This window comes from Hyperolius riggenbachi, chromosome 3 (assembly GCF_040937935.1).
Source record: "Hyperolius riggenbachi isolate aHypRig1 chromosome 3, aHypRig1.pri, whole genome shotgun sequence".
In the NCBI taxonomy this organism is placed as follows: Eukaryota; Metazoa; Chordata; class Amphibia; order Anura; family Hyperoliidae; genus Hyperolius; species Hyperolius riggenbachi.
Window position 1 is genome coordinate 482,765,261 of NC_090648.1, and position 25,393 is coordinate 482,790,653.

Genomic DNA, 25,393 nt, shown 5'->3' on the forward strand with positions numbered 1-25,393 from the left:
GCGATAAGGGCTTGATTTACAAAACAGTGCTAACTTTAGCACTGGCCCTTAGCACATCTAAACTCAGTTGAAATGTGAGAAGTAGTGATCGTGCGCAAAGTACCGCGCGCAAAGTTTTGCGCGCGCACTGCACAGAGCGCAGGGCGCTCCGCGCGAAGTGCCCATTAAAGCCTATGGGACTTAGCGCGCGCATAGAACTTTGTGCGCGTAAAACTTTGCGCGCAAAACTTTGCGCGCGATCTGATTGAGAAATCCGGTGCTAACCTACTTAGCACCCTGGTTAGCGCGCCTTAAGACTTTAGACATAGTAAATCAAGCCCAAGGACAATTCTGGTGGAAAAATGCTGGTGAGCTAGAGAGAGCTGAAGGTATTGACGAGCTCAGCTCGTCAATGACCGCCGGAGGGCGCCGCTCAGGCCCCGCTGGGCCGATTTTGATAATTTTTTTTTAAAACACGCAGCAAGCATTTTGCTTGCTGCGTGTTTCTAACGATCGCCGCCGCTCGCTAGGCTAGCTACATAATTTTAAAACAAAAAACGCTGCGCAGCCACCCTGGCGAAATAAATAGAACGCCAGGGTGGTTTTAAACAATACCAGTTGCCTGGTATCCTGTTGATCCTCTGCCTCTAATACTTTTAGCCTTGGACCCTGAACAAGCATGCAGCAGGTCAGATGTTTCTGACATTATTGTCAGAACTGAGAAAATTAGCTGCATGCTTGTTTCTGGACTGATTCAGACAACACTGCAGCTAAATAGATCAGCAGGGCTGCCAGGCAACTGGTATTGTTTAAAGGTTACCCAAAGTGACATGTGACATGATGAGATAGACGTGTGTATGTACAGTGCCTAGCACACAAATAACTATGCTGTGTTCCCTTTTTTCTTTCTCTGCCTGAAAGAGTTAAATATCAGATGTAAGTGGCTGACTCAGTCCTGACACAGACAGGAAGTGACTACAGTGTGACCCTCACTGATGAGAAATTTCCCTTTTTATCTCGTTCTTGCTCTCAAAAGCCATTTTCTGCTAGGAAAGTGTTTTATAGTTGGGATTTCTTATCAGTGAGGGACACACTGTAGTTATTTGTGTGCTAGACACTGTACATACCCATGTCTATCTCATCATGTCACATGTCACTTCGGGTATCCTTTAACAGGAAATAAATATGGCAGCCTCCATGTTCTTCTCACTTCCGTTGTCCTTTAACCAAACTCCTCAGAGCATATTATTAATGTACTGTAAAATCAGACATACAATTATGTTCACGGGAGTCACATGAGTCACACTGGTAAAATGTTACAGTGTTCAAACAGCAATGCTAAAATTCTGTGTATGCATAAATATTGCCACATAAGTTAACTGAAAGTTGGAAAACAGGAATGTCTGGTACAAGCGGAGCGCCAGTCAGGTGAGGGGTGACTCAGAGATCTGTATGCTGTGGCTCCAGGTTTCTGTTGCTACAGAATGTTTAGGATAAATATCTTCCTTATGGTGGCCATACACGGTACAATAAAAACGTTCGATTTTCCCGTTTATTCGATCTAAATGATCGAATTGAATGAAAGTTGAAAATATTTTTTTTTTCGATCAAGAAATTCGAACGATTATCCCGTTTTTTCGGGAAAAATGATCGGACATGCTGGAAAAATCTTTATATTCGATCTACTGGAATAATCGAACTAAATTATCTAATTGAAAAATTGTACCATGTATGGCCACCTTTAGCATTCTACTTCTCCTTGCATTCTGTCTAGCAGCCATATGAAAGATATGGAGGAAGCTACAGCAGCTAGTTTACTGGCTGTAATGCTACTCCTCCACATTCAATGCTTTCTGTAACCCAGGCAGGGCCGGTTCTATCCCCAGTGGGGCCTCGGGGCAAAAGCAACTTTGAGGCCCCCCAAACACCCCCGACCACTGCTGGAACCCTCCACCAGGGCCGGCCTTAGGTTTCACAGCGCCCTGAGCGAAATCTGAATTTGGTGACCCCCCCCCCATCCTCTTTGCACGCGCGCACACACACAGGCTCATATGCAATTCACCTTTTCTACTGAGATATCTCCTAGAGTATAGGATCTCATGTTTAGGTGCCCCCAAAATAAATGGCCATGCATAGGTGCCCCCAGTATAAGTAGCTAGTATAGTTAGCTAGTATAGTTGCCCCCGTATAGATAGCATAGTTGCCCCCAGTATAGGTAGTATATTTGCCCCCGTATAGGTAGTATAGTTGCCCCAAGTCCCCCCTTTCTGCGGCAGCGAGTCGGTAATGACTCACCTGACTTCCGCGTTCCAGCGCTGACGTCACTCTTCTCTCCCCACCTCTGTTCCATCTGTAGTTAGAGCGGGTCTCCAAGAAAATGGCTGCTGATGTCCGCATTTGTGGACATTGGCAAGCATTTTCTTGTAGCCCCGCTCTAATTACAGATTGAGTGGAGGTGGGGAGAGACAGCAGGGCGGCGAGGGGCCAACACTGTCTTGTGCACATGCGCCCTTGAGAGGTGACGCCCTGAGCGACCGCTCCAGTCGCTCAGGTCAAAGGCCGGCCATGCCCTCCACCCCCTTATGTAGTCTACCACCTACTATAGATAGCCAGATGTGTCCCCATGATTAGGTAGCCACCCCCAGTATATATAGCCAGATATGTACAGCATGATTAGGTTCCCCCGCCACCCCTCGTAGTACAGATAGCCAGACGTTTCAACCATGATTAGACAACCCCCCCCCCCCAAGTATTGATAGCCAGATGGTGTCCCTAGGCAGGTATATAGATGTGCCCTCACCCCATGACTAGGTAGTCTCTTCCTCTCCCCCATATGCAGAGCACGGAGGAGCGAGGATACACCTCACCTGTCAGCATCATCGAGAACGTCAGCAAATCTTCTCCATGTCGCACAGTCACAGTGTGTCCTTTCTGATTCCTCCAGTGGCACAGTACTGAGAGGAGACACTAAACTGTGTAAAGTAGAGATCAACGCTGACTGGCGAGTTACATCGATGTTTTCCATTGCGCATCTCTGCGGATGGGGGAGCACTCGGGGAGGCCCTGCCTGTCGCTGCTGCTTTATGTCCTCCACCACCCACACCACGCCACCAGGCGGACAAATCGTATTTAAACAAGAAATGCTTGGGGGGCCCCCTGGCCTCTTGGGCATGGGGGCAAGTGCCCCTCTTGCCTTAACGGTAGCGCCGGCCCTACTGCTGTATAGGGCCTGAGTGACTCTGGGGCCCGACAAACAGTGCCACACACGGGCCCCAGCTTCAGTCTGTCCTTCTGGCTGCCCATTAATGGGGTGAGAGATGCTGGGAGGCTCATCCAAGAGTTACCTTAGTCAGTTAGTGAATAAAGTAAACCTGAGACAACTGGGATAAAAGGGTTTTTACTTACCTGGGGCTCCTCCCAGCCCCCTGTAGTCTGTCAACTCCCCTGATACTCTTCCGGGCTACTCCTATTAAGTCCGCACAATCCAGCTGGGTTGTGGGGCATTGTGCATGCACTGTGTCGGGCCGCGTGTCTCCTCCATCGTGCTCGCATAGCTGGGAGCATTCTGCGCAAGCGCAGTTACAGTCTTGTTGAATTGAGCATACACAGAACGCTCCCAGCTATGGAAGCGCATGAAAAGCGGACGCACAGACGTTAGTGTGTTCAGGCCTTCAAAGACTGTGATTTACCATGTGAGGGGAGTGAGGGGGGCCCAGCAGGTCTGCCTAGTATGGGGCCCAAACATTTGTGATGGTGGCCCTGCTGTAACCTGCCCCGATCTTCTTTTGCATTTGTAGTCCTATTCAACATTTAGGCTGTTGGAATAGATGCGTCGTACCATTTAGTGCGTATGTGAAATAAAGATGCCAGGAAATATGGGCACTGGGCTGTAGCCAATAGAAGAATATTTGACTAGTTTAAAGCGTTCATCCACATTTGTAAAATATCGGAAAATACTACAAATATTTTACTACAGCTTAACCTATCCCTACTCTCACAAAGAACTCCACCTCCAATGCCTAACTTTAAACATCCCCCTCCATGCCTAACCCTAACACACACACACACACACACACACACACACACACCCTGTCGCCTAACCTTAAACCCCTTTCTTTGGCACCCCTTCCTGATGCCTTACCGCCCCCCCCCCCCAGGGCAAACCCCCTTCCTGATGCCTAACCTTAACCGCCCCCCCGGGCAAACCCCCTTCCTGATACCTAACCTTAACCGCCCCCCCCCCCAGGGCAAACCCCCTTCCTGATGCCTAAACTTAACCACCTCCCCAGGGCAAACCCCCTTCCTGATGCCTAACCTTAACCGCCCCCCCAGGGCAAACCCCCTTCCTGATACCTAACCTTAACCGCCCCCCCCCCAGGGCAAACCCCCTTCCTGATGCCTAACCTTAACCGCCTCCCCAGGGCAAACCCCCTTCCTGATGCCTAAACTTAACCACCTCCCCAGGGCAAACCCCCTTCCTGATGCCTAACCTTAACCGCCCCCCGAGGGCAAACCCCATTCCTGATGCCTAAACTTAACCGCCCCCCCAGGGCAAACCCCCTTCCTGATACCTAACCTTAGCCGCCTCCCCAGGGCAAACCCCCTTCCTGATGCCAGGGTTGTAACTAGAAATCACTGTGCACCCCTGGAAAACTATGGATGCCCCCCAGCGTTTTCACGTGAAAATTCGCAACTGCGTGTGAAAATTTGCGATTGCGCACAAAAACTGAAGACAGATGAGTGTGCTCCCAGCCTCAGCTTATTACACTCACTCTGTCCATCTCTGATGGAGCAGAATGGGCTCTGCAGACTCCAGCATCAGTACATAGCACTTGGGGAGGGGGTAGAGATGCTGGGGGCAGGGCGCTGTACATAAGACCCTGCTATTTACTGAATAGGGACTGTCTACAAATCTCTGTCTGCAAAGTTTTGTAGGATTCATTATCAGAGGCTGAGCAGATACAGTCATTAGAACAATTCTAAAGGGAGCAGAACGTTTTTTCACTTCTTGCCCTTAGTTGTCAGTCTCTCAGGACAGGAGGGAAAAGAAACTTCTCTATCCCCCCCCCCCCGGCCCCCTACAGCTGCTAGGCCCCCCCTTCAGCTGCATCCCTTGCAAGGCCTATTGTTACGCCCCTGCCTGATGCCTAACCTTACCCGCCCCCACTGCCAATGGTGGCACCCAAATTTCCTCTTTCCGTATATGGCTACATATAGTGGCGGTGCTGCTACAATCAATGTTTGGCTACGGTATAGCGGAGCACTGTTGCGCTTCAGCTTTTCAGACAAGCACGCTTCGGCTATAGAGTTTTGGTAATAGGCGTTAGTCTACTGTAGGAGGTGCATTTGGGTGCCAGAAACGCAGCAATTCACATCTGCCATTATACTGATAAAAATCACAACTTAAAGTTGTGTATTCAGCCTTTCACAAAACCATTAGCATGAATCAGTACGTCGCTCTTTGTTTTTTGTTTTTTTCAAATTTTTTTCTATTGTATTGTAAGGAGTGTATATTGTGCTGAAGAGCAGGAATATTTAGCCAGAAACAACTGACTAAGGCTCAAAGTGTAACAGAGCAATCTGCATTATGACTTTTATTATTTAGTGTACACAGTACCCTTGTATATGAGAAAAACATAACCTTTCATTCAGTTAAAGTATTGACTATTGTTGTTGTTTTGTTTCGGCAGCTAGGGGCCTGTTCTGGTGAGTACGGACAGGAATACTGTAGCGATCTGTAGCGGGCCTGGAGGACCTCTTTGTTTACCGTAAACAAAAAGTCAAAAGTCGTAGTATAAAAAAAGTTTACTATGTGTGTTCTGCATTGGGATTTGGATACTGAGGCAGGCAGGAGCAGCATTGCAGGACCCCGAGGTCTCCAAATGAACAACGAAGAAACCGACCGATTTCTGGATGTGGAATTACAGAGATTCGACCGTGTGAGCTGCGGCCGCTCGGAAGGGTTGAGGAGTCGGAGTTCCATTATTCTGTCTCAAGCAGCCACTCGCAGTATTTTCCACTCCAGAAAAAATCTAGCAAGTGAGCCCGGGATAACGGAGTTTATACTAGGGGACCTGGAAGAGGAGAATGAGGAAACCAACTTTCTGTTTACGCAACTCAATGAACTTGTCACTGTAAACGAAGATACAAAGTGGACAGAGACGTCAAGGTATTTTTGGGGGAATTTATGTAAATTATTTTTAAAGGGGAACTGAAGTAAGAGGTATACGGAGGCTGCCATATTTATTTCCTTTTAATCAATACCAGTTGCCTGGCAGCCCTGCTGGTCTATTTCTCTGCAGTAGTATCTGAATAACACCAGAAACAAGCATGCAGCTAGTCTTGTCAGATCTGACTTTAAAGTCTGAAACACCTGATCTGCTGCATGCTTGTTCAGGGGCTACGGCTATGAAACACCTGATCTGCTGCATGCTTGTTCAGGGGCTATGGCTAATAGTATTAGAGGCAGAGGATCAGCAGGGTTGCCAGGTAACTGGTATTGCTTAAAAGGAAATAAACATGGCAGCCTCCATATACCTCTCTCTTCAGTTCCCCTTTAAATCCATAAAAATGGCATAAAGTGATGTGTGATGCATGATGATTAAAGATGGTCAGCGAGATATTTAAAGGGATACTGAGCAGGGTTTAAAAACACAATTTGGAATTACCTCGGGCTTCCTCCAGCCCACCGTAGCCTTCGAGGTTCCCCGGTGTCCTCCTGGCTCCTCTCTCAGCCCCGCAGGCGGCTCTGTTAATCGGTGACGTCTGTCTGAAGTCGCCAGTACGAGTCCCCGCCCCGCATGTTATGTGCCACCACGCCGGCCGCTACGCATCATCACGCTGGCCGGCATGAGAGTCCTGTGCATGCGTGGTTCAAATGTTAGAGAACCGCACATGCTGACGCGTAGCGGGCGGCGTGATGACGCGTAACGTGCGTGGTGGGGACTCATACTGGTGACTCCAGGCAGAAATCGCTGATTAACGGAAACGCCTGCAGGACCGAGAGAGGAGCCAGGAGGACACCGGGGGACCTTGCAGACTACAGTGGGCTGGGGGAAGCCCGAGGTAAGTCCAAATTGTGTTTTTAAACCCTGCTTAGTATCCCTTTAAAGGATATCCGAGGTGACGCAATAAATCCACTTTTACTTACCCGGGGGTTCTTCCTTGTGTCCTTCGCTGCAGCTGCGGTCTTCTCCCAGGTCCAACTGGCAACCCCTGAAGACCTGCCGACTCCTGATGGGTCGGCGTGACTTCTAGGAGCTAGAAGAAGCCCCAGGTTAAGTAAAAATAGATTATTTTTTTTGTGTGTTGCCTCGGATACCCTTTAACCCTTTCCAATCCTTTTTCCCGATCACCCACTTCCCCCCCTTCACTTCATTTTTTCCAGTGTGCTGGAGGGGACCTGGATGATCGGGGAAAGGGACTATCTGGAGGGTCTGTGCCTCCCTCGCTCTAGAACATATGAACCGGTGTCAGTGGTGGGGGCGGGAACAGTGCCAGCGCATACGCTGTAGCTTCACCCCCTTGCACGAGCGCCAGAGTAATTTCATTATTATGCGGCATTGTGTGCTGCTGAGGAGTAAAGAGAAGCAGGCAATAGGCAATGTCAAACCACATGCAATATACAAATAGAGTCCATCAGCACACCAAGTGAGATGCAAGGCACTTTATTGTGGTACCACACGTCTTGATAAAGGGGGACCCAAAACAATTGTCGGTTTTTCTGCACAATAAAGTGCCTTGCATCTAACTTGGTGTTCTGATGGACTCTGTTCGTAAATGGGGCTCGATTTTCTAAAGCGTGATAACTGCTATCACAGCAGTTATCACGCGATCTGCCGCACAAAGGTTTTCACGTGCACAGAGTTACTTCACGTGATAAGGAAGGTTTGCGCGCGATCACGTGCGCGTTTCACGTGAAATGCCGTGATCGCGCGCAAACCTTCGCTTATCAGCCCAGCCCGCCTCTTACTTTCCTGGTGCCCTAGGCCATGGAGTACGTGGCCTTGCCTGAAGTTGGGATTGGGAATGACACACTGTCTAATTTGGACACGTTTCAGGACTCGCTCATGCACAGTCTGCCCTGTATCATTGGGGTATATATTACTGATACACAGACCTTCTGACTACTGTAATTACTCCTAGCGGGTATTAAAAAAAAATTAGGTGCTGGGGGAGCTTGAGCAGTGGACTGTTTTTGTAGACTTGCTGCAGGCAACCATACTCGCAAAACCCTAACAAGTCGTTCACTACATTCTAGCTGATCCTTACATGTGTTACACTTACGTGTTCTCACTTATACTTATTAGGGTTATTTTAAAAAAGAACTTTAACCAAAGATTGAACTTCATCCCAATCAGTAGTCGATACCCCCTTTTCCCACGAGAAATCTTTACCTTTTCTCTAATAGATCATCAGGGGGTGTCTGTATGGCTGATATTGTGGTGAAACCTCTCCGACAGTGTGATGTCATTTCTAAGGTCCTGACAGCTTGCTATCTTTAAACCTTATTGCATTGTGGGAAATAACTACGCTAACACTTTTCTCCAACTGCCAAGCAAGCAATATCCCTCTCTGTGCACAGAACTCTCAGCAACGAACATTCCGTGCAGATCACCTGTCAGAACTAAAGAGGTCACCACCAGTAAGGCTAGGTCCACACTAGGCCCATTTGCAGAAAGGAGCCTGTGGCCCGTGATCCTGGGATTGAAAACCTGAATGCAAACGGATCCGTGCTGCCATTTTGCAGCAAACATTTTTGATTCGATAGCCTTTTTCTTTCCTCCCCCAAAAAACGTAAGGCTGCAGCTAGGACCCCAATAGGTTTCCCCAGGTAGACTGAGGGGGTGGCATCCAGGACGGGGGTAGCGGGAACAGTGGCAGGGAGGATGGTCGCCCCCCCCCGTCACCTGGGTTCCCCCATCCCCGCTCCCCCTCCAGCTATTTGCGGCAAAAGTGAAGAGCGAGTGAGCAGGGAAGCACCTTACTTCCTCTGCTCATCGTGACTTCCGGCAATGCCGCCCTCTTGTGGGCGGCGTTGCCGGAAGTCACACAGCGAGCAGATGAAGAAAGATAAACTTCCCCTCTCGCTCGCTCTTTACTTTTGCTGCAAATAGCTTGAGGGGGAGTGGGAACGGGGCGACCCCCCCTCCCCGCCGCTGTGCCCACTACCCCCCCTGTCCTGGCTGCTACCCCCTCAGGCTACCTGGGGGACACCTATTGGGGTGATGTGAAGGGGAGGAGCAGGCAGTAGGCAATGCGGATCTTCCTCTGTTTTGTGTGCAAGAATAGCCTGCGTAGAGGGAGATCCGTTTTTGCTCTGCCCTCCAGTACCCCTGTATCCAGATCCATGTGCGGTCCATGAAAATGCTGCAAATCCGGACCGTCCATTCAGGTTTTCAAAACGGATCTCCCTGAACGCAGACGGATCCAATTTTTTTTTGAGTGGAGAAGGCTGCTATTTTTAAAAATTGGTATGCGTTGCACCGTTTTTAATCTGGGCCAAAATAAAAGAGCCACAGATACAGGGGCGTAACTAGAAGTTCCCAGGCCCCCCTGCAAGAATTTGAGCGGGACCCCCACCCCACCCTGGGGCCCGCTCATGGCCGTTTTGGGGGGGCAGGAGGAGTCGCAGCATGAGGGGAGAGTTTTGCACATCAGCGGGGAGGGGGGATAGTCCCCTCATGCTGTGACCCCTCCTGCCCCCCAATAACGGCCATGAGTGCCCCCCCCCGCGGGGGCAGGGGCTGCTTCCCCTATTGTTACGCCAGTGCACAGATACGTTTTTAAAACAAGTGTGAACCTACCCTAATACATTTTAGAATGTAAATTGGAGAGAGGAAAGATTTCACAATGGGCAAATTTCAATAACTAAATATTCTATAAATTAATAATGTAAAAAATAAGCTATTCATTATGTTTTTTGTTTTTTTTTTCCACTACAGTTCCTCTTTAACTTTTTTATAATAAAGGTTATATTTTATTATTTCTTTTCTGATGACAGGACTTCTCCAGTAGGAATTTGTTGAATATTTTTCCCTAGTACACCCTTTTGGAGTGTTTATCATCCAAAATGTAATTGGATGGTCGATCGGCCGCAAAAAATCAACAAGTGTATGCTCATCTGTACTGTCTAGCAAATAAGTGTTTCACAGAAGTTCTGATGGTGTGTGGCTAACCTTTTGGAGCAGAGGGGTATTTTGACTTAGGCGTCAATTCACCAAGCATTACCGCATTTTCTAATGCTGAAAAACACTGAATTTACTGATCACTTAGGAAAAAGGCAATTTATCAAAGCTGTTACCACATGGAAAGCTGAAATTACCAAGCAGTGAGGTAAATTACCAACTTGTGCGGTAAACATCTCAACAAATGACAGTAAATGTCAAATTATCAAGGTTACAGCAAGCAGTAAAGCCCTGGATGATTACCGGCAGTTCTCATCTGTCGGAATCAGTGCGGGACTCACAGAACTCACAGAAGCAGAGATGATTCCCTATGACTGACAGGAGCAGAAGCCAATAGTAACAGCCCCTGTTTCCTGCAAGTGATTTTGATTGGATCTTCTCCGGCAGGTTGTGTTTTCCTACTCCCCAGGCAGTGAGCAGAGAGAGACAAAACAAAATACGCTTCCCCTGCTTCCCTTCGGCAGTTTAACTCTCTTGTTCCTGTTTGAAGATGCAGAGTTGCTAGTGGGGAAATCCCCTAAGCAGGGAATGTTTTAAGTTTCTTGGAAGTTCATCTTAGCTGTGGCAAAGAAATAAAATGTTAAGAAAGACTAATGGAGACTAATAGACAGATTCAGTGCAAGCAGAGGCAGTATAACAAAACATGTACATCTAAAGAGATGTTGGGATGCCTCTTACTATTGCAATGCTGTCTCTGCACAGAGAACAGATGTAACAACACTGAGACAGCTCACACTCTTCTGCTGTTACCCACAACTGGGCTTCGGGAAATGATCAAACATCTACCGCACCTGTAAAAATATTGATGAATTAGCACACAAAAGTCTAAAATACCGAATGCGATATTTTCCCGACTTGTTTTTGTTTATCAAACAGCCTTGATGAGTTGACGCCTACAGTATGTCTCCACTTTAGGTTCTGATAGCAACCTTCTTTGACCTTAGTCATGCCCCTGTAGCTTGTTTCTAATAATTATAAACTCATATTTTACAGGTGGATTCAATTTGAAGAGAAGGCTGAAGATGGAGGAGAAAGATGGAGCAAACCTCATGTCACCACCCTTACGCTACATAGTTTATTTGAGCTGAGAAGATGTATAGAGAGAGGAATTATTCTCCTAGATACAGAAAAGTGTACTTTCAGGGAAATAATAGGTCAGTATACTAACATGCTCTACCTTGCTCACACTTACCAGAATTCTGGTGCCTAGTGCGTTATTGCAATTTTGTGTTTTGTCGCACATCAAATGTATTTCAACAGCATTGCATATTGGACGTCCTGCGGTTTTCTTTTACCACTGTCTTGCATCACTTTTTTTTTTAAGTGGATCCGAGGTGAACTTTTACACATTGCATAATTGTGTTCCTTTCCTATTGTTTATAGGGCATTCCTCAAGCCAAATACTTTTTTGTTTTTGTTTTAATACTCTAATTCCCTATAAACTAAACAAGCCCCGCCCACAGTTTTCAGAGAGCCTTGGCAGTAGCAAGGGCTCATGGGAGCTGAGTCTGGGCAGGAGGAGGGGGACATATTACTAGCCAGAGATTTCAGAGGCAGAGGGGAGGAGGAGGGGGGATTAGGCTGATGGCTCAAGATACAGATAAGCCTGCCTCTAGGTAATGTTTACAAACAACATGGCTGCTGTCATTGTATCACAGGAATAAATAATCATATTCTTTTAAAACTGTTTGCAGCTAGATTTGCTGTGTAAACCATCTAAACTTTAGATAAGATATGTAGACAAGTTACTTTTTATAGTAAGTTTTTCATCTCGGATCCGCTTTAACTATTTCTATGAGGCCAGTTTTTCACTTGCAGAGTCTCTTCTTGGTAAAGCAAGGTTACGCCAGCAGAACCGGTGGTACAGTCCACCATGGCATCCTACCTACTGCCTACCCCTCTCCAGCTCCACCACCTGGTGCCCTCTTGTCCTACACTGGTGATATATACACGTCTCATTGCCTCACGCTCAGAGCCGGGACAAGGTCCTCCAGCACCCAAGGCTGAGACACCAAAGTGCGCCCCTCCATCCCTCCACCCCAGCCATCACACACTGATTGCTATTAGACTAAGAGGCTCCCCGGGGCCCCCAACACCTTAATCTCTAGTTATCTGGCTTGCAGTCACTTCCATGTATCTCCTTTTCTTATTTCTTTCTGCTTCAAACACAGTTAGGAATTACAGCTGAATGAATTGTGCGCCCCCTCCTACACTGCGCCCCGAGGCTGGAGCCTCTCCAGCCTATGCCTCGGCCCGGCCCTGCTCACGCTGTCACCAGCATCTTATTCTCCTTGGCGGTAATGACGAGCTCAGCTCGTCCATTACCGCCGGAGGGCGCCGCTTAGGCCCCGCTGGACCAATTTTGATAATTTTTTTTGCTTGCTGCGTGTTTACACCGATTGCTGCCGCTCCCCGCCGATGCGCCGCTACCCGCTGCGTTACAGGCCCCCCCCGAGACCCCGTGCGCAGCTTGGCCAATCAGTGCCAGGCAGCGCTGAGGTGTGGATCGAGACTCCCGATGACGTCACGATGTCGATGACGTCATCACGATCGTCGTCATGGCGTCGGAAGCCCTAAAGGAAATCCCATTCAGATTTCCGGATGGGCTTGATCGCCGGCGGCGATCGGAAGGGTGGGAGGGACGCCGCAGGGAGGGGGGAATCATGTAGCTAGCGCTAGGCTAGCTACATGATTTAAAAAAAAAAATAGTGCTGCGCCGCCACCCTGGTGCATTTAATAGAACGCCAGGGTGGTTAACCCCTTGATTGCACGAACTTTATTCAGCAGGGGATATTTTCAGCACAATTTTGTATTATCCAGTATTGTTTGGTCTGATGTGTGTGTGGTTGTTTGGCTAGTCATTTTGTGTCATGGGATTTGTGATTTATATTATAAATATTATTAATGATTTATGAAGAGCCAACATATTCCGTGGTGCTGTATAAAGTAAAAAACGAACATGGGGTACATAATAATACAGACAAATGGTATACACCAATATACAGAAATACAGAATTGGTGACAGAATACAGAACAGATACAAAATACAGGATTGGTAATGACAGTGACAAAAGTAACATGATGAATATATACATATATATATATATATATATATATAGCACGGTGGCGTAGTGGTTAGCTCTCTCGCCTTGCAGCGCTGGGTCCCTGGTTAGAATCCCAGCCAGGGCACTATCTGCAAAGAGTTTGTATGTTCTCTCCGTGCCTGCATGGGTTTCCTCCGGGCACTCTGGTTTCCTCCCACATTCCAAAAACATACGGATAAGTTAATTGGCTCCTCCTAAAATTGGCCCTAGACTACAGTACTTACACTACATAATATAGACATATGGCAATGGTAGGGATTAGACTGTGAGCTCCTTTGAGGAACAGTTAGTGACGAGATATATATATATACACTGTACAGTGCTGCGTAATATGTCGGCGCTATATAAATACTAAATAATAATAATAATATATATATATATATATATATATATATATATATATATATATACACACAGTATGCATTTCTATTTACTTATTCATGCTGTCATTGGAGCACACTGGAGAGCAGATGTTTTTAGTGAGTTTATTTAACCCAGGCATGGGCAAACTTGGCCCTCCAGCTGTTAAGGAACTACATGTCCCACAATGCATTGCAGGAGTCTGACAGACACAGTCATGACTCATAAAGGCAAATGCATTGTGGGACTTGTAGTTCCGTAACAGCTGGAGGGACGAGTTTGCCCATGCCTGGTTTAACCCCTTGAGGACCATAGGCTTACACCCCCCTAGTGACCAGGCTACTATTTTTTAGGCCACTGCAGCTTTAAGGCCTCGCTGCAGGGCCGTACACCTCAGCAAGTGATTCCCCCCTTTTCTGCCCACCTACAGAGGTGTCTGTTGGTGGGCTCCGATCGCTGCTGGGGTGTTTGTTTATTTATGTATTTTAATTTTTTTAATACATTTGTGCATTTTAAAATATTTTATTTCCCACCCTCCGTCCCCCCGGCAGCCAATCCCAGCGATCGGCTCTCATAGATATCAGCCTATGAGAGCCGATCTCTCTCATTGCCTCCCAGGGGGACCGCCGTGTCACACGGCTGTCTCCAGTACAGCACTGCCTTAGATCACTGTACTGTACATTGTAAATAGATGGCGGTTACGCCGTGTAACAGTCTACTAGGGAGACTGATGACGGAGCGGAGCTCAGTCATTCAAGTGGAGATGTGCATGCATATATGGGTGGCCTCTTCTCCCCTACTCTTCAGTCTTCATACATTTCTAACACACCCATAGCACACCCCCTTTGGTGTAGTGCTGTGAACCCCCCCCCCCCACCACTTTACTTATAACATAACAACGGGTGTGTTAACCTAGTAACACATGTGGCATGGAGGGTTAGAGCAGGGCCGGTTTAAGCAACAATGGGGCCCCAGGGCAAAATAAACCTGGGGGCCCCCCAACAGATACCCCAGAGCAAAAATCGGCACTAGGGGACCTTTTTTGCAGCTGGTATAGTCAGGGTGTGAAGCCCCAATCGGTTGGAGCTCCACATTCTGGCTACCCCAGCCTGCATGGGGGACAAGGGGTTAAAAAGTTTCAGGAGGGAGGACCCCACATAATTAAAAAAAAAAACATTCCCACACTCTAAACATAAAAAAAAAATTGGGAAAATAGGAAAAAATGGCAGGGATCTTCATGCTGCTATATTGCGGCTGTATAGCAATCCCTGGTCAAAGCGCTGCGGCTGCGTATGGGCCCCCTGGAAACCCCGTCACGAAATGTATTGCTCTTTCTTTTGATACATGTAAAATTACACTACCGTTAGGTACTAAAAGTGACATTTACCGCATTTAAAAGTACACTTTTTTCCTATGAAACTTTAAAATCGATTTTCTCAAAAACTATAAGGTCTTTTTGAAAAATTGTTTTTACCTCTTATTTCCAATGATCTCCTTAACATATCCTGGAAATGTAGGGTTTCTAGCATTAAAGGTGGATTTGCTATTAACCATTAAAGGCGGCATGTTTTTAAATGTGTGGTTTTTTTTCCTTTGAAACTTTAAAATCGATTTTCTCAGGAACTATAAGGTCGAGTTGAAAATTTTTTTTTCTTCTTGTAGCCACTGGGGGCCCCTACAAGCTCTGGGGCCCTGGGGCAGCTGCCTCCTTTTCCTCTATGGTAGCGCCAGCCCTGGGTTAGAGGCTGGTGTTTCCCATGCGTTAGTAATGCTAAAATTGCTGTGTGCTCCCTGCTAGGGATGCTCATTTGGATTTTGTGGAATTGAAATTTTCGTATTTCTAATCGGAAATCGGATTTCCCCCAGAAATATTACCGCAACTTGGTAATTTTAGCCCAATCACAAAACTCAGAAGCATTGGACCAATCAGAGAATGTAGAGTCAACTCAGAAGTATTTAGCCAATCAGAGAATGCAAAAAATGAACCCCACTTCTCGGAAACCGGGAATCCACTGAATTGGTGATCTGCATTGGCAGAAATCAGAATTTCCACGGTATCAGAAATCTGCATTTCCAAACCATCCCTGCTCCCTGCATACAGCAACTCTACCGCAGTTTACTGCGTCGGCTGCACGATTGTTTGTGCACCATCTTTGGCATTTGTCATATTACTTTGTGCAAAACCATGTAAAGATTTCTGAAATAAAAGAAGTGTTTTTTTCCCCCACTGTCTTCCAGAACGTGTGCTGAAGCAAAGATTTTCAAATAACACAAGCAACCAGGAAGAAAATGAACATATTCTGAAAGTACTTCTTCAACACCACGTTCATCTGACCAGAAAACCACGGACAGAACTGATCAAGGATATTGTTTCATCGTCTTGTAGAAGTGAGTTTGACATAGAAATTAAGCATCTGCTGTTGCTGTACTAAAACCTTGTTAATTCAAAGAGTGTCAGTATGAAAGATAGCAGAACTAATAGGAGGGATGAGGGAGGGAGGGATTCTAGGATTAATGTGTCCCGGAACCAAAGCTCGGGTACAAAATGAGATACTTAAAGAGAATGAAGCCTCAGGATCATTTTGAGGCTTCCTTCTGTATTCTGATGTCGCTGAGCACGGCCCCATGGATGATAAGCGACAAGCAGGGTTGGATTTACCATAGGGCACTGTAGGCATGTGCCTACAGGCGCCTCATGATGGAATGCTGGCTCCTCCCCTAGTGCCTCCCTCCTTCCCTTCCCTCTCTAATAAGAGGTTACTCACCAGCCTCTCGGCATTCCACTGACGAGATCTCCCTTCAGTTCAATCAACGACACCTCTAGCTACCTAATACTGAGATTCCTCTAGCTACCTAATGCTAAGGGACAACTGTAGCTAGCTATGATGGGCAGGTGAAGTAAGGGAGAAGTGACAGTTGGACCAGCCAGCACACTTGTGGTGCGGTTCAATGTAGGTTCATGGAAGGCCAGGTCTAGGGTGCCAGAACATCTGTGCCTATAGGTTCCTGTGATGTAAATCTGGGCCTGGAGACAAGACATTGGTGTCAATTCACCAGAGAGGATTTACTAAGAGAAAAAAGGTAGGTAGTTTATCTCATGAGGTATTTTAACACTCTGGAGTCAATTCACCAGTGTGAGAGGACAGAGAGAAAAGTGTTCGATAGCAGGGGATAATGGAGAGATATGCATGAGGAAAGTGTGAGAAAGCAGAGAGTTAGGTAATCGGTATTAATGATTTACACGGGATACTTTTCCTCTCTGTAAGCTTGAAAGTGAAGCATTGTGGGTAGGAGGCGGAGTTTTACCACTACCTGACCAGAGTATTCCCGCCTTTTACTGCCGGATCATATCATAAATCATATCACGAGTGAGTCTGAACTTCTTCACCACCTCTGTCTCAGTAAAATTATCAAGAACTGTTCTCTCATGAAAAATACGAGGGGCGATTAAACAGACCCTCCTCCTGCGCCTTTGTCTCCTCATAATAGAAGCAAGCTCTAAGGCCTAGTGCACACCAGAGCGGTTCGGCTGCGGTTTGCGATCCGCTTGTGGGTGCGGATCCGCTAGGGTAATGTATTTCAATGGGCTGGTGCACACCAGAGCGGGAGGCGTTTTGCAGAAACCAATACTCCCTGGCTGCTGCAGATTTTGGATTGCGGAGGCGTTTCTGCCTCAATGTTAAGTATAGGAAATACGCAAACCGCTCTGAAAAACGGCACTTCAGAGCGGTTTGCCAGGCGGTTTTTGTTACAGTAGCTGTTCAGTAACAGCTTTACTGTAACAATACATGAAATCTACTACACCAAAAACGCTTCACAAAACTGCAAATTGCAAAATCTGCTAGCATTTTGCGGATCTGCTAGCGGTTTTTGGTGTGCACCAGGCCTAACAGAGTAAGCTCAAAAGGCTCCATCTTCCACAGCAGCAGCTGCTGTGTGAAAACCACGATATCTCCAGGTTCATTCAGGGGATAAAGAGATGAAAAAATAACGAATGGCCACACCCCCTTTCTTCCCTGGTGAATTGTGATTTGGAGAAAAACTAACTACTAACTATCACTTATTTATCTCATACTTATCTCACATTTATCTCTTGCATTTCTCTCTGTCGATATTTTCCCCTATACTTCTGGAGAATTGCTCTTTGGAGATATCACAGGAGGTAAATTACCTCCCAAGAGATAAATAGGTTGGTAACCTCTGGTGAATTGACGCCATTATTCATTTATACATTATTTAGTCAGTGTTTGCCCATTATAAAATCTTTCCTCTCACTGATTTAAATTCTCAATTGTATCACTGGTGGTGACATCTTTAGTTCATCCCAGTGATCTGTACGGAATGTTCGTTACTGAGAGCTCTGCGCACAGAGGGAGATATTACTTGGAAAAAGCTGTTATTTCCCACAATGCAACAAGGTTTGCAGACAGCAAACTGTCAGGGCCATGGTCGTGACATCACACTGTGGGAGGGGTTTCACCACAATATCAGCCATACTGAACTTCCTGATGATCTATTCGAGAAAAGGTAAAGATTTCTCATGGGAAAGGGGTTATCAGCTACTGATTGCTATGAAGTTCTTGATTACAGTTACTCTTTAATGTAAAAATGCACTTCCAAATACTCGCTTTTACCAACCCTTTACAACAAACAATAAGTGTGCTTTCAGAATCTGACATTTCCTGTTTTGGGGCTTATTTGGGTATGTTTTTAATAACCCTTAATAATAACTCAGTTTGAGATGCAGACGGATGTTCCATAAATGACCTGCACTGACTACTTCTTTCCAAATTGCAGAGAAAAAAACTTTGAAACATGGGTTGTTTGACCTCTCTGAGAAGCCTTCACGTGAACAGGTAAAAACTGGAGTTCGGCTTAAAGTAAACCGAAGTGAAAAAAAAACCGATAGGATGAACAATAAATAAATATAAATATCCTCCTACTCCTAAAAATGACCTTTTTTTTTAGCTATCCCATGGTTTTAATTCATATTTACACATTTACAAAGTAGATTGAATGTTTTGTTGCCTCTGCTCAGTGACAGCCTATTACGTGTCCCAGAGTGAAAGTACATGAACTATTGACCTTTTTTTATCTCTTCCTCCTCTCAGAAGTTGTATCCTGCCAGGAAAACTTGTATGGCTGTAATTAGTTTATCAGTGATGTTTACTATAGTCCACGTTATAAGGAGTCACGCAATCCACAAGACAGAAGCTGTCAATTCCATGCTTGAAAATTAACTCTTTCAGGCAGCAAAATCAAAAACAAGTAAAACAGCCTGGCTATTAATGTTTTGTCCTCTACATACACCTGTTTATCTCATCCTGTCACATGTCACCTCGGGTACACTTTAAAGGGACTCCGAGCAGTGCAGAAACTATGGAAATATGCATATCATTTTAAAGCTCTCTTTCTCCTCTTTCCAATGATATATAAACCGCTGCCCTACGCCTCTTAGTTTTGGCTATTTTCGCGATTGAAATTGCCAAGACCGCGATTTCGATCACGAAAATAGAGAAAACTAAAAGGCGTAGGGCGGCGGTTTATATATCAATGGAAAGAGGAGAAAGAGAGCTTTAAAATGATATGCATCTTTCTATAGTTTTTGCACTGCTCGGAGTCCCTTTAAAGTGGACGATTTAGGTGTCGCCAGAAAGGAGAAAGAGCTTTAAAATGATATCCATCTTTCCATAGTTACATTGTATTACACAGGGCGACTTTTTCTGCTGAATGGAGCTGCTGACTTTGAGAAAAAGTCGCTCTCTTTCTCCTCTTTCTGGCGACACCTAAATCGTCGCCCTACGCCTTTTAGTTTTCTCTATTTTTGCGATCGAAATTGCGGACACGGCAAATTCAGTCATGAAAATAGCGAAAACTAAAAGGCGTAGGGCGGCGGTTTATATATCATTGGAAAGAGGAGAAAGAGAGCTTTAAAATGATATGCATCTTTCTATAGTTTTTGCACTGCTCGGAGTCCCTTTAAAGTGGACCTTCAATTACATTTTACACACATTTGTTTTAGTTTGTTTTTTGGGTTATGACAAAAAATGGCTAACATATTTCTATGACCTGTTCCATTGCCTAAGTAAGAGGAAGTAGAAGCTGTGACAAAGTTAATAGTTTGAATTGTTTGTTATCATTAGATACTTTGGACATGAATGGAGAGTGTTTATTGTTGAATGAGGTCCTTTGAAGCCTCGTACACACCCCTGACTCAAGGCGGCCATTAATAACCTCCGCAGCCGTTAATCAGGTGTGTGTACAGCAGCCCCCAACCCGCGACATGCAAGTGATTTACCGGGCGGATCTACTCACCCCCAGTGATGGCCGATTCTATTGTGCATGCCTCAGGATCCTATTAAAGCTTCCCTTGGTGGTCCTGTGCCCACCGTTGGTGAGTGCTATCCCACTCCGCATCAGGGCAGCTGGGCTCCTCTTCCATATTCATGGCCGCGCATTAGAAGATTGAGCCCACGCGCATGCGCAGTAACACAGGGCACCCTGTATGTATTTAGAGAGTTTAACCTTTTTAATCCCACCACATTTGTGTCTAATCACAAATTGTTATTTTATCTCCTCCCTGTCACCTGACTGCCATGGCAGATAAGGCAGATAAGCTAATTTGAAGATGTTGACAGTATGTCTGCTTCCATGAATCAGGAAGAAGAAACAGTGCAGATTTATTGTAGGCTTTGTATCAGCTGTAACAAAGAAATTACAACTTGTGATTAGACAAAAATGAGGGGGAATTAAACAGGTTAAACTCTCTAAATACATACAGGGTGCATTTATCTATGTTTTCCCTCTGTCCTGTGCAAGAGTTCAGGTCTACTTTAATCTGTTAATGCAGATTTTTTTAAAATGTAGAAAATACTTATTCAATCATGGTGGTTAGGTGGCCAGTAAGTGTGGGGCTCTGTCTTTTGGGCAACACCAACTCATGTTGTGCTATCTGGTCACCCTCCCTAAATTAAGCCAGCTAGTAATAAAAGATAACAATGTGAATACAATGTATGTGCAATGAACAAATCTTTGTGCTTTGTACATTTTGATATACTCCTTACAGTAGGCATTGACAAAAAAACAAAAACACGAAAGCGTAAACGTAAACGTTAAACTTTATTGACACACCTGACGTACATAATCGTTCTGGATCAGTGATAAAAAAACGATACTATGGTCAGGCAAGGAGAATTTGAAAAAAAAATCAGCAACGACCCGTTCAAAAGTAAGTTGAACTACAGTAAGTTACAAGAAGCATAACGATTCCCTCATCAGGCATGATTATTGACCTGAGGAAGCAGCTTTTGCCATGAAACGCGTTGTCAAGTGCAGAAATAAAACCGTTTGTATTTTACCTTGAACTACAATTGTCTTGAATGAGACATCTGTAAGGTAGGACACCTCTTAGAATATTGTTGGATGCTACCCTATAGAGAGAGAAAGATATACAGTATATATATATACTAACTTTTCCACAAACGGCCGCCTCCAGTTCCTTTCAGTACCCAGTTTACACCCCTATGTTAAGGGGGATCAGTTGGATATTTTCTTCTGGATCTCAGAAAATTCCTTTTTTTGGAGCAGTGACCACAACAACACAAGGCCGAGTGGGGACAGTAATTCCCCATAGGTGCTAACAAGTGGTTGCCTCAGACAGCAACCCACCTTTGTGATTATATCTTTGGTTACCTTTTTTACTATCCTGGTGATCTGACGATACTGCGCCAGATTGGGCTCCTGGATCTCCCTATGTTTTTTCTCCAATCTCTACAGTCGTTCAAAAGTAAGCTATTTTTTACAGCACAAAATAGTGAGTCGGCAATGACTTGTTCAAAAGTAAGCAACTTTTTACAGCACAAAATTTCCTGTTTCTAAGGGCTCTTTCACATTAGGGCAGATTTTCTGCGTTTCAACGCAAAGGGTAAAGTTTGCGTTACCCAAGGTGAAATGAAAGTCCATAGACTTTCATTTTAGCTTTCACATATAACGCAGCCTTTTTGTGCGTTGCGTTACACTGCACCCAGGCGCAGTTTTTCAGCCAACGCTAGCTTTATGCGTTACAATGTTAGTCAATGTAAAACGCACACTATGCGCGTTTTCAATCCGTTAACGCAGGCAATCAGTCCCACAATGCAACAGAGGAACAATGTAGAAAGTTGAAAACTAAAAGAAAAAAAAATTACCTGCGTTTTTCTCTGTGCTGTAACGGATTGAAAACGGATTAAAAACGCACACTCACTGCAGTGCAACGCATATCAAAACGCATTAAAAGGCATACAACAAAACGCATGCTTTGAGCGTTCTCCAACGCAAGCTCTGATATGAAAGAGCCCTAATGAGTGATTTGTTTTGTTTGTTTGTTTGTTTGTTTTTCAGCAAAAAAACAAATTCAAAAAGAAGATACCGGATGGGACAGAAGCTGCCAATGTTCTGGTTGGCGATGTAGACTTCTTAGATCAACCTTTTGCTGCATTTATCAGGTTAAAAGAGGCAACTGTATTGGGCTCTCTGACTGAAGTCATCCTTCCTACCAGGTAATGCGACATGTCATCTTAGGCTGGCACACTGGTATCCAGTAGGCATGGCGCCAATTGCGGCTAGCATATGGTTTTTCTTGTACGAACTTGCCTAACATAGCTTGCCAAAAATGACTAATAAAGGAAAGGCTACACAATGACTGTTATGCAGTCTATTCGCAGCAATAATGAGAAATATTGGCCACAAAACACTAAGCTTATTTCCTGTCTTTAATAATTATAATGGAAGTTTTTCCTATTATCACCTTAGTGAGAACTCATTTAAGTATTCACTAAGTAATCTTCCTCATGCAATCCTTCTGTTAAGGATTCAATCCTTAAAGGACTTCCGAGGCCAAATGTCCAAAACAGTTAAATACCTGGATCACTTTTGTAGGCACGGAGGACGGCGTCCGCACCCTCCATGCCGTTCTGCCGAGTCCCCGCCGCTCAATAGCCCCCTGGCCCGTTCCCGACCCCAAGAACCGGGTCGGGCTCTCCTGCCTGCACTAAAATGGCCGCCGGAGCTGGCCGTGGCTGCGCAGTCTGCATAACCGCCAGTGCGGCTGCGCAGCTCTAGGACCACCCCCCGATCCACGCAACAAGAAACAGCCTGTTGCATGGATCGGGGGGTTGGCCCCAGAGCTGCGCAGCCGCACTCGCGGCTATGTGGACTGCGCAGCCGCGGCCAGCTCCGGCGGCCATGTTAGTGCAGGCAGGAGAGCCTGACCCGGGTCGTGGGGTCGGGAGCGGCCCGGGGGACTATTGAGCGGCGGGGTCCCGGCGGAACGGCACGGAGGGCGCGGACGGCGTCCTCCGTGCCTACAAATGTGATCCAGGTATTTAACTTTTTTGAACATTTGGCCTCGGAAGTCCTTTAAAGGATACGTCCAAGCTAAATAAAAAATAAAAATCCTCTAGCCGCTGGCAGCTGTCCTGTGCCCTCGCCACAGCTCTGGTGGCTCCCAGTCTCCTCCGCTGCAGATGCCGACCTCGCCAGGTCGGCTTCTGGGATGGCTTCTTCTGCGCGCCATGTGGTCGCGCTGACGTCATCAAGACTGTACTGTGCAGACGCAGAACTACTGAGCCTGCGCAGTACAGTCTTGATGATGTTAGCGCGACCATGTGAGCCGCACAGTGAAGAGCAGAAGAAGCCGACCTGACGAGGTCCGCTGCATTTGCAGCGAAGGAGACAGGGAGCCACTGGAGCTGCGGCGAGGGCACAGGGCGGCTACCAGGGGCTGGAGGAAGCCCCAGGTAAGTGGATTTTTATTTTTTTATTTAGCTTGGATGTATCCTTTAAGTTGAGAGTCAAATCCTTAAGTTAAGGATTCAGTTGTTAAGAATTGAATCCTAAACTTACAGCCAGGGTGCTAATTCACAGAGAGGAATGCAAGTAATATCAATTGTAAAGTGCGTGAGGAGTTATCACCTGGCCTGAGCTGTCGTTTAGTGGAGTGTTACTACAGACTGCAAAACACAGCAGGCACACAGAGAGGGAGGACAGATCAAGAGACACACAAACACACCTGCAGGCTGGCTGAGGAGACAGGAGGAGGGTCAGAGCTACATTCTGCCTGCATGTTCTCCTCCCCTCCATATGGACTCTGTATGTAGAGATAACTACAGAGGTGATAACTCAAGGACTGAAGTGATAAGATAACACTCTCACAGGGAAAACTTATCACAAAACTTTAATAAAGATTAGTAGTGAATTGACATTTGCGATGTGGATTGATGTTTTGTGGTAAGTTTTTGCTTGCCTTATTATCACCAGCATGATGTTAGTGAATTGTGGCTGTTGTCAGCTACTGAGGTAGAATGAGTGAGAAAGGAAAAGCAGATAGTCACTGAGAGGTAACTAGTAGTGAGAGACTATGTAGAGAGAGTTTGAGGTTTGGTTCCAACTTGTGACGGATCAGCAGGAAGTGGACAGTGTAATGTCTGCTCCAATGGTCCAGCTGTAGTCCGGGGCAGATGTGTTGCCCCCATAGGTTAAGTGGGGGAATGCACAGAAGTGCTGACTGCTTACTGCAATGGATCCCGCGGATCTGATGCAGCGTTACAAGGGTGAATGGCTGCTGTTCATAAAATAGGAGCCATTTACTGTCCGTTTAGCGATGAGCGGAGAACAGACAAAAAATGTTCATCCTCCGCTCAAGCAGTAACAGAGCCTTAATGAGGTGAAGAGCAAGAGTGGTAGTAGAAAGATTACTGAGGTGGAGTTATTGAAAAAGGAACTTGAGCAGATCACTGGGATATATACGATTGACCATACAATTTGATCATTTCATTGAATTGGATAAAAAAATCAGTGCCACAGTAAGCATTTCCAATGGACGATTCAACCGTTTCCAGGTTGAAATCATTCAAATGTATCGATCGACCATGGCAGAAAATCATGTGGTTGACGGATGTGCTGTGGTAACAGAAGGGAACATAGCGACAACCGATGAACACGACGGAGGCCCCATCCACTGTCTCCCTAAATGTTAATCTTCTCCCCTATGCATTCAAATCTCAACTGGTCCAGCTACCGCGACTTTCCAGCTGCACTGGGTCTTGTCTGCTGCTTCCCCGAGTCGTCACACACATGTCATGTGTCACGTGCTATACATGGCAACCAAGTGGGTCGCTCTTGCAGAAGCAGTAGACAAGACCTGGAGCAGGTGGACCAGGTGAGATTTGAATACACGAGCACTAGGAGGAGGGTAAATTAACATTTGGGGGGACAGCGGCGGCAGCTGCATCACAAGGCCGATTCAATCGATTGGGAATCACCCTATGGTGTATGAGCAGCCAACAGATCTCTCTCTGATCAAATTTGCCCAGAGAGAGAGCGCTCTCTCTCTCTCTTGGATGATTTGCCCGTACATCGCTAGAGGGGCACCTTAACTGGTGAGAGATTATGCAGAGAGAGTATTACTGAGGTGGAGTGAGAGAGTGGAAGTAGAGAGGATTATTGAGATGGGCCCAGGACCGGGCCGAGGCATAGGCTGGAGAGGCTCCAGCCTCAGGGCGCAGTGCAGAAGGGGCGCAGAATTCATTCAGCTGTCATTCCTAATTGTGTTTGAAGCAGAAAGAAATAAGAAAAGGGGATTCATGGCAGTGACTGCAAGCCATACAACTAGATATTAAGGTGTTGGAGAGGTTGTGGGCCCTGTGGCGCCTCTTAGTCTAATAGCAATCAGTGTGTGATGGCTGGGGTGGCAGGGATGGAGGGGCGCACTTTGGTGTCTCTAGA

The 25,393-nt window shown here is 46.1% G+C and overlaps 1 protein-coding gene across 1 annotated transcript in view; it reads left to right on the forward strand.

Annotated features, from left to right (window-relative positions):
- The first annotated feature begins 5,861 nt into the window (after positions 1–5,861).
- LOC137562417 (electrogenic sodium bicarbonate cotransporter 1-like) overlaps positions 5,862–25,393 on the forward strand; it is a 74,882-nt gene continuing 55,350 nt past the window's right edge. Inside the window, exons 1-6 of the mRNA XM_068273760.1 lie at positions 5,862–6,148; positions 11,160–11,320; positions 15,869–16,022; positions 17,515–17,524; positions 18,430–18,486; positions 22,010–22,167. Of these exons, the coding sequence (XP_068129861.1) occupies positions 5,862–6,148; positions 11,160–11,320; positions 15,869–16,022; positions 17,515–17,524; positions 18,430–18,486; positions 22,010–22,167 (827 nt within the window). The remainder of the gene's footprint in view (positions 6,149–11,159; positions 11,321–15,868; positions 16,023–17,514; positions 17,525–18,429; positions 18,487–22,009; positions 22,168–25,393) is intronic.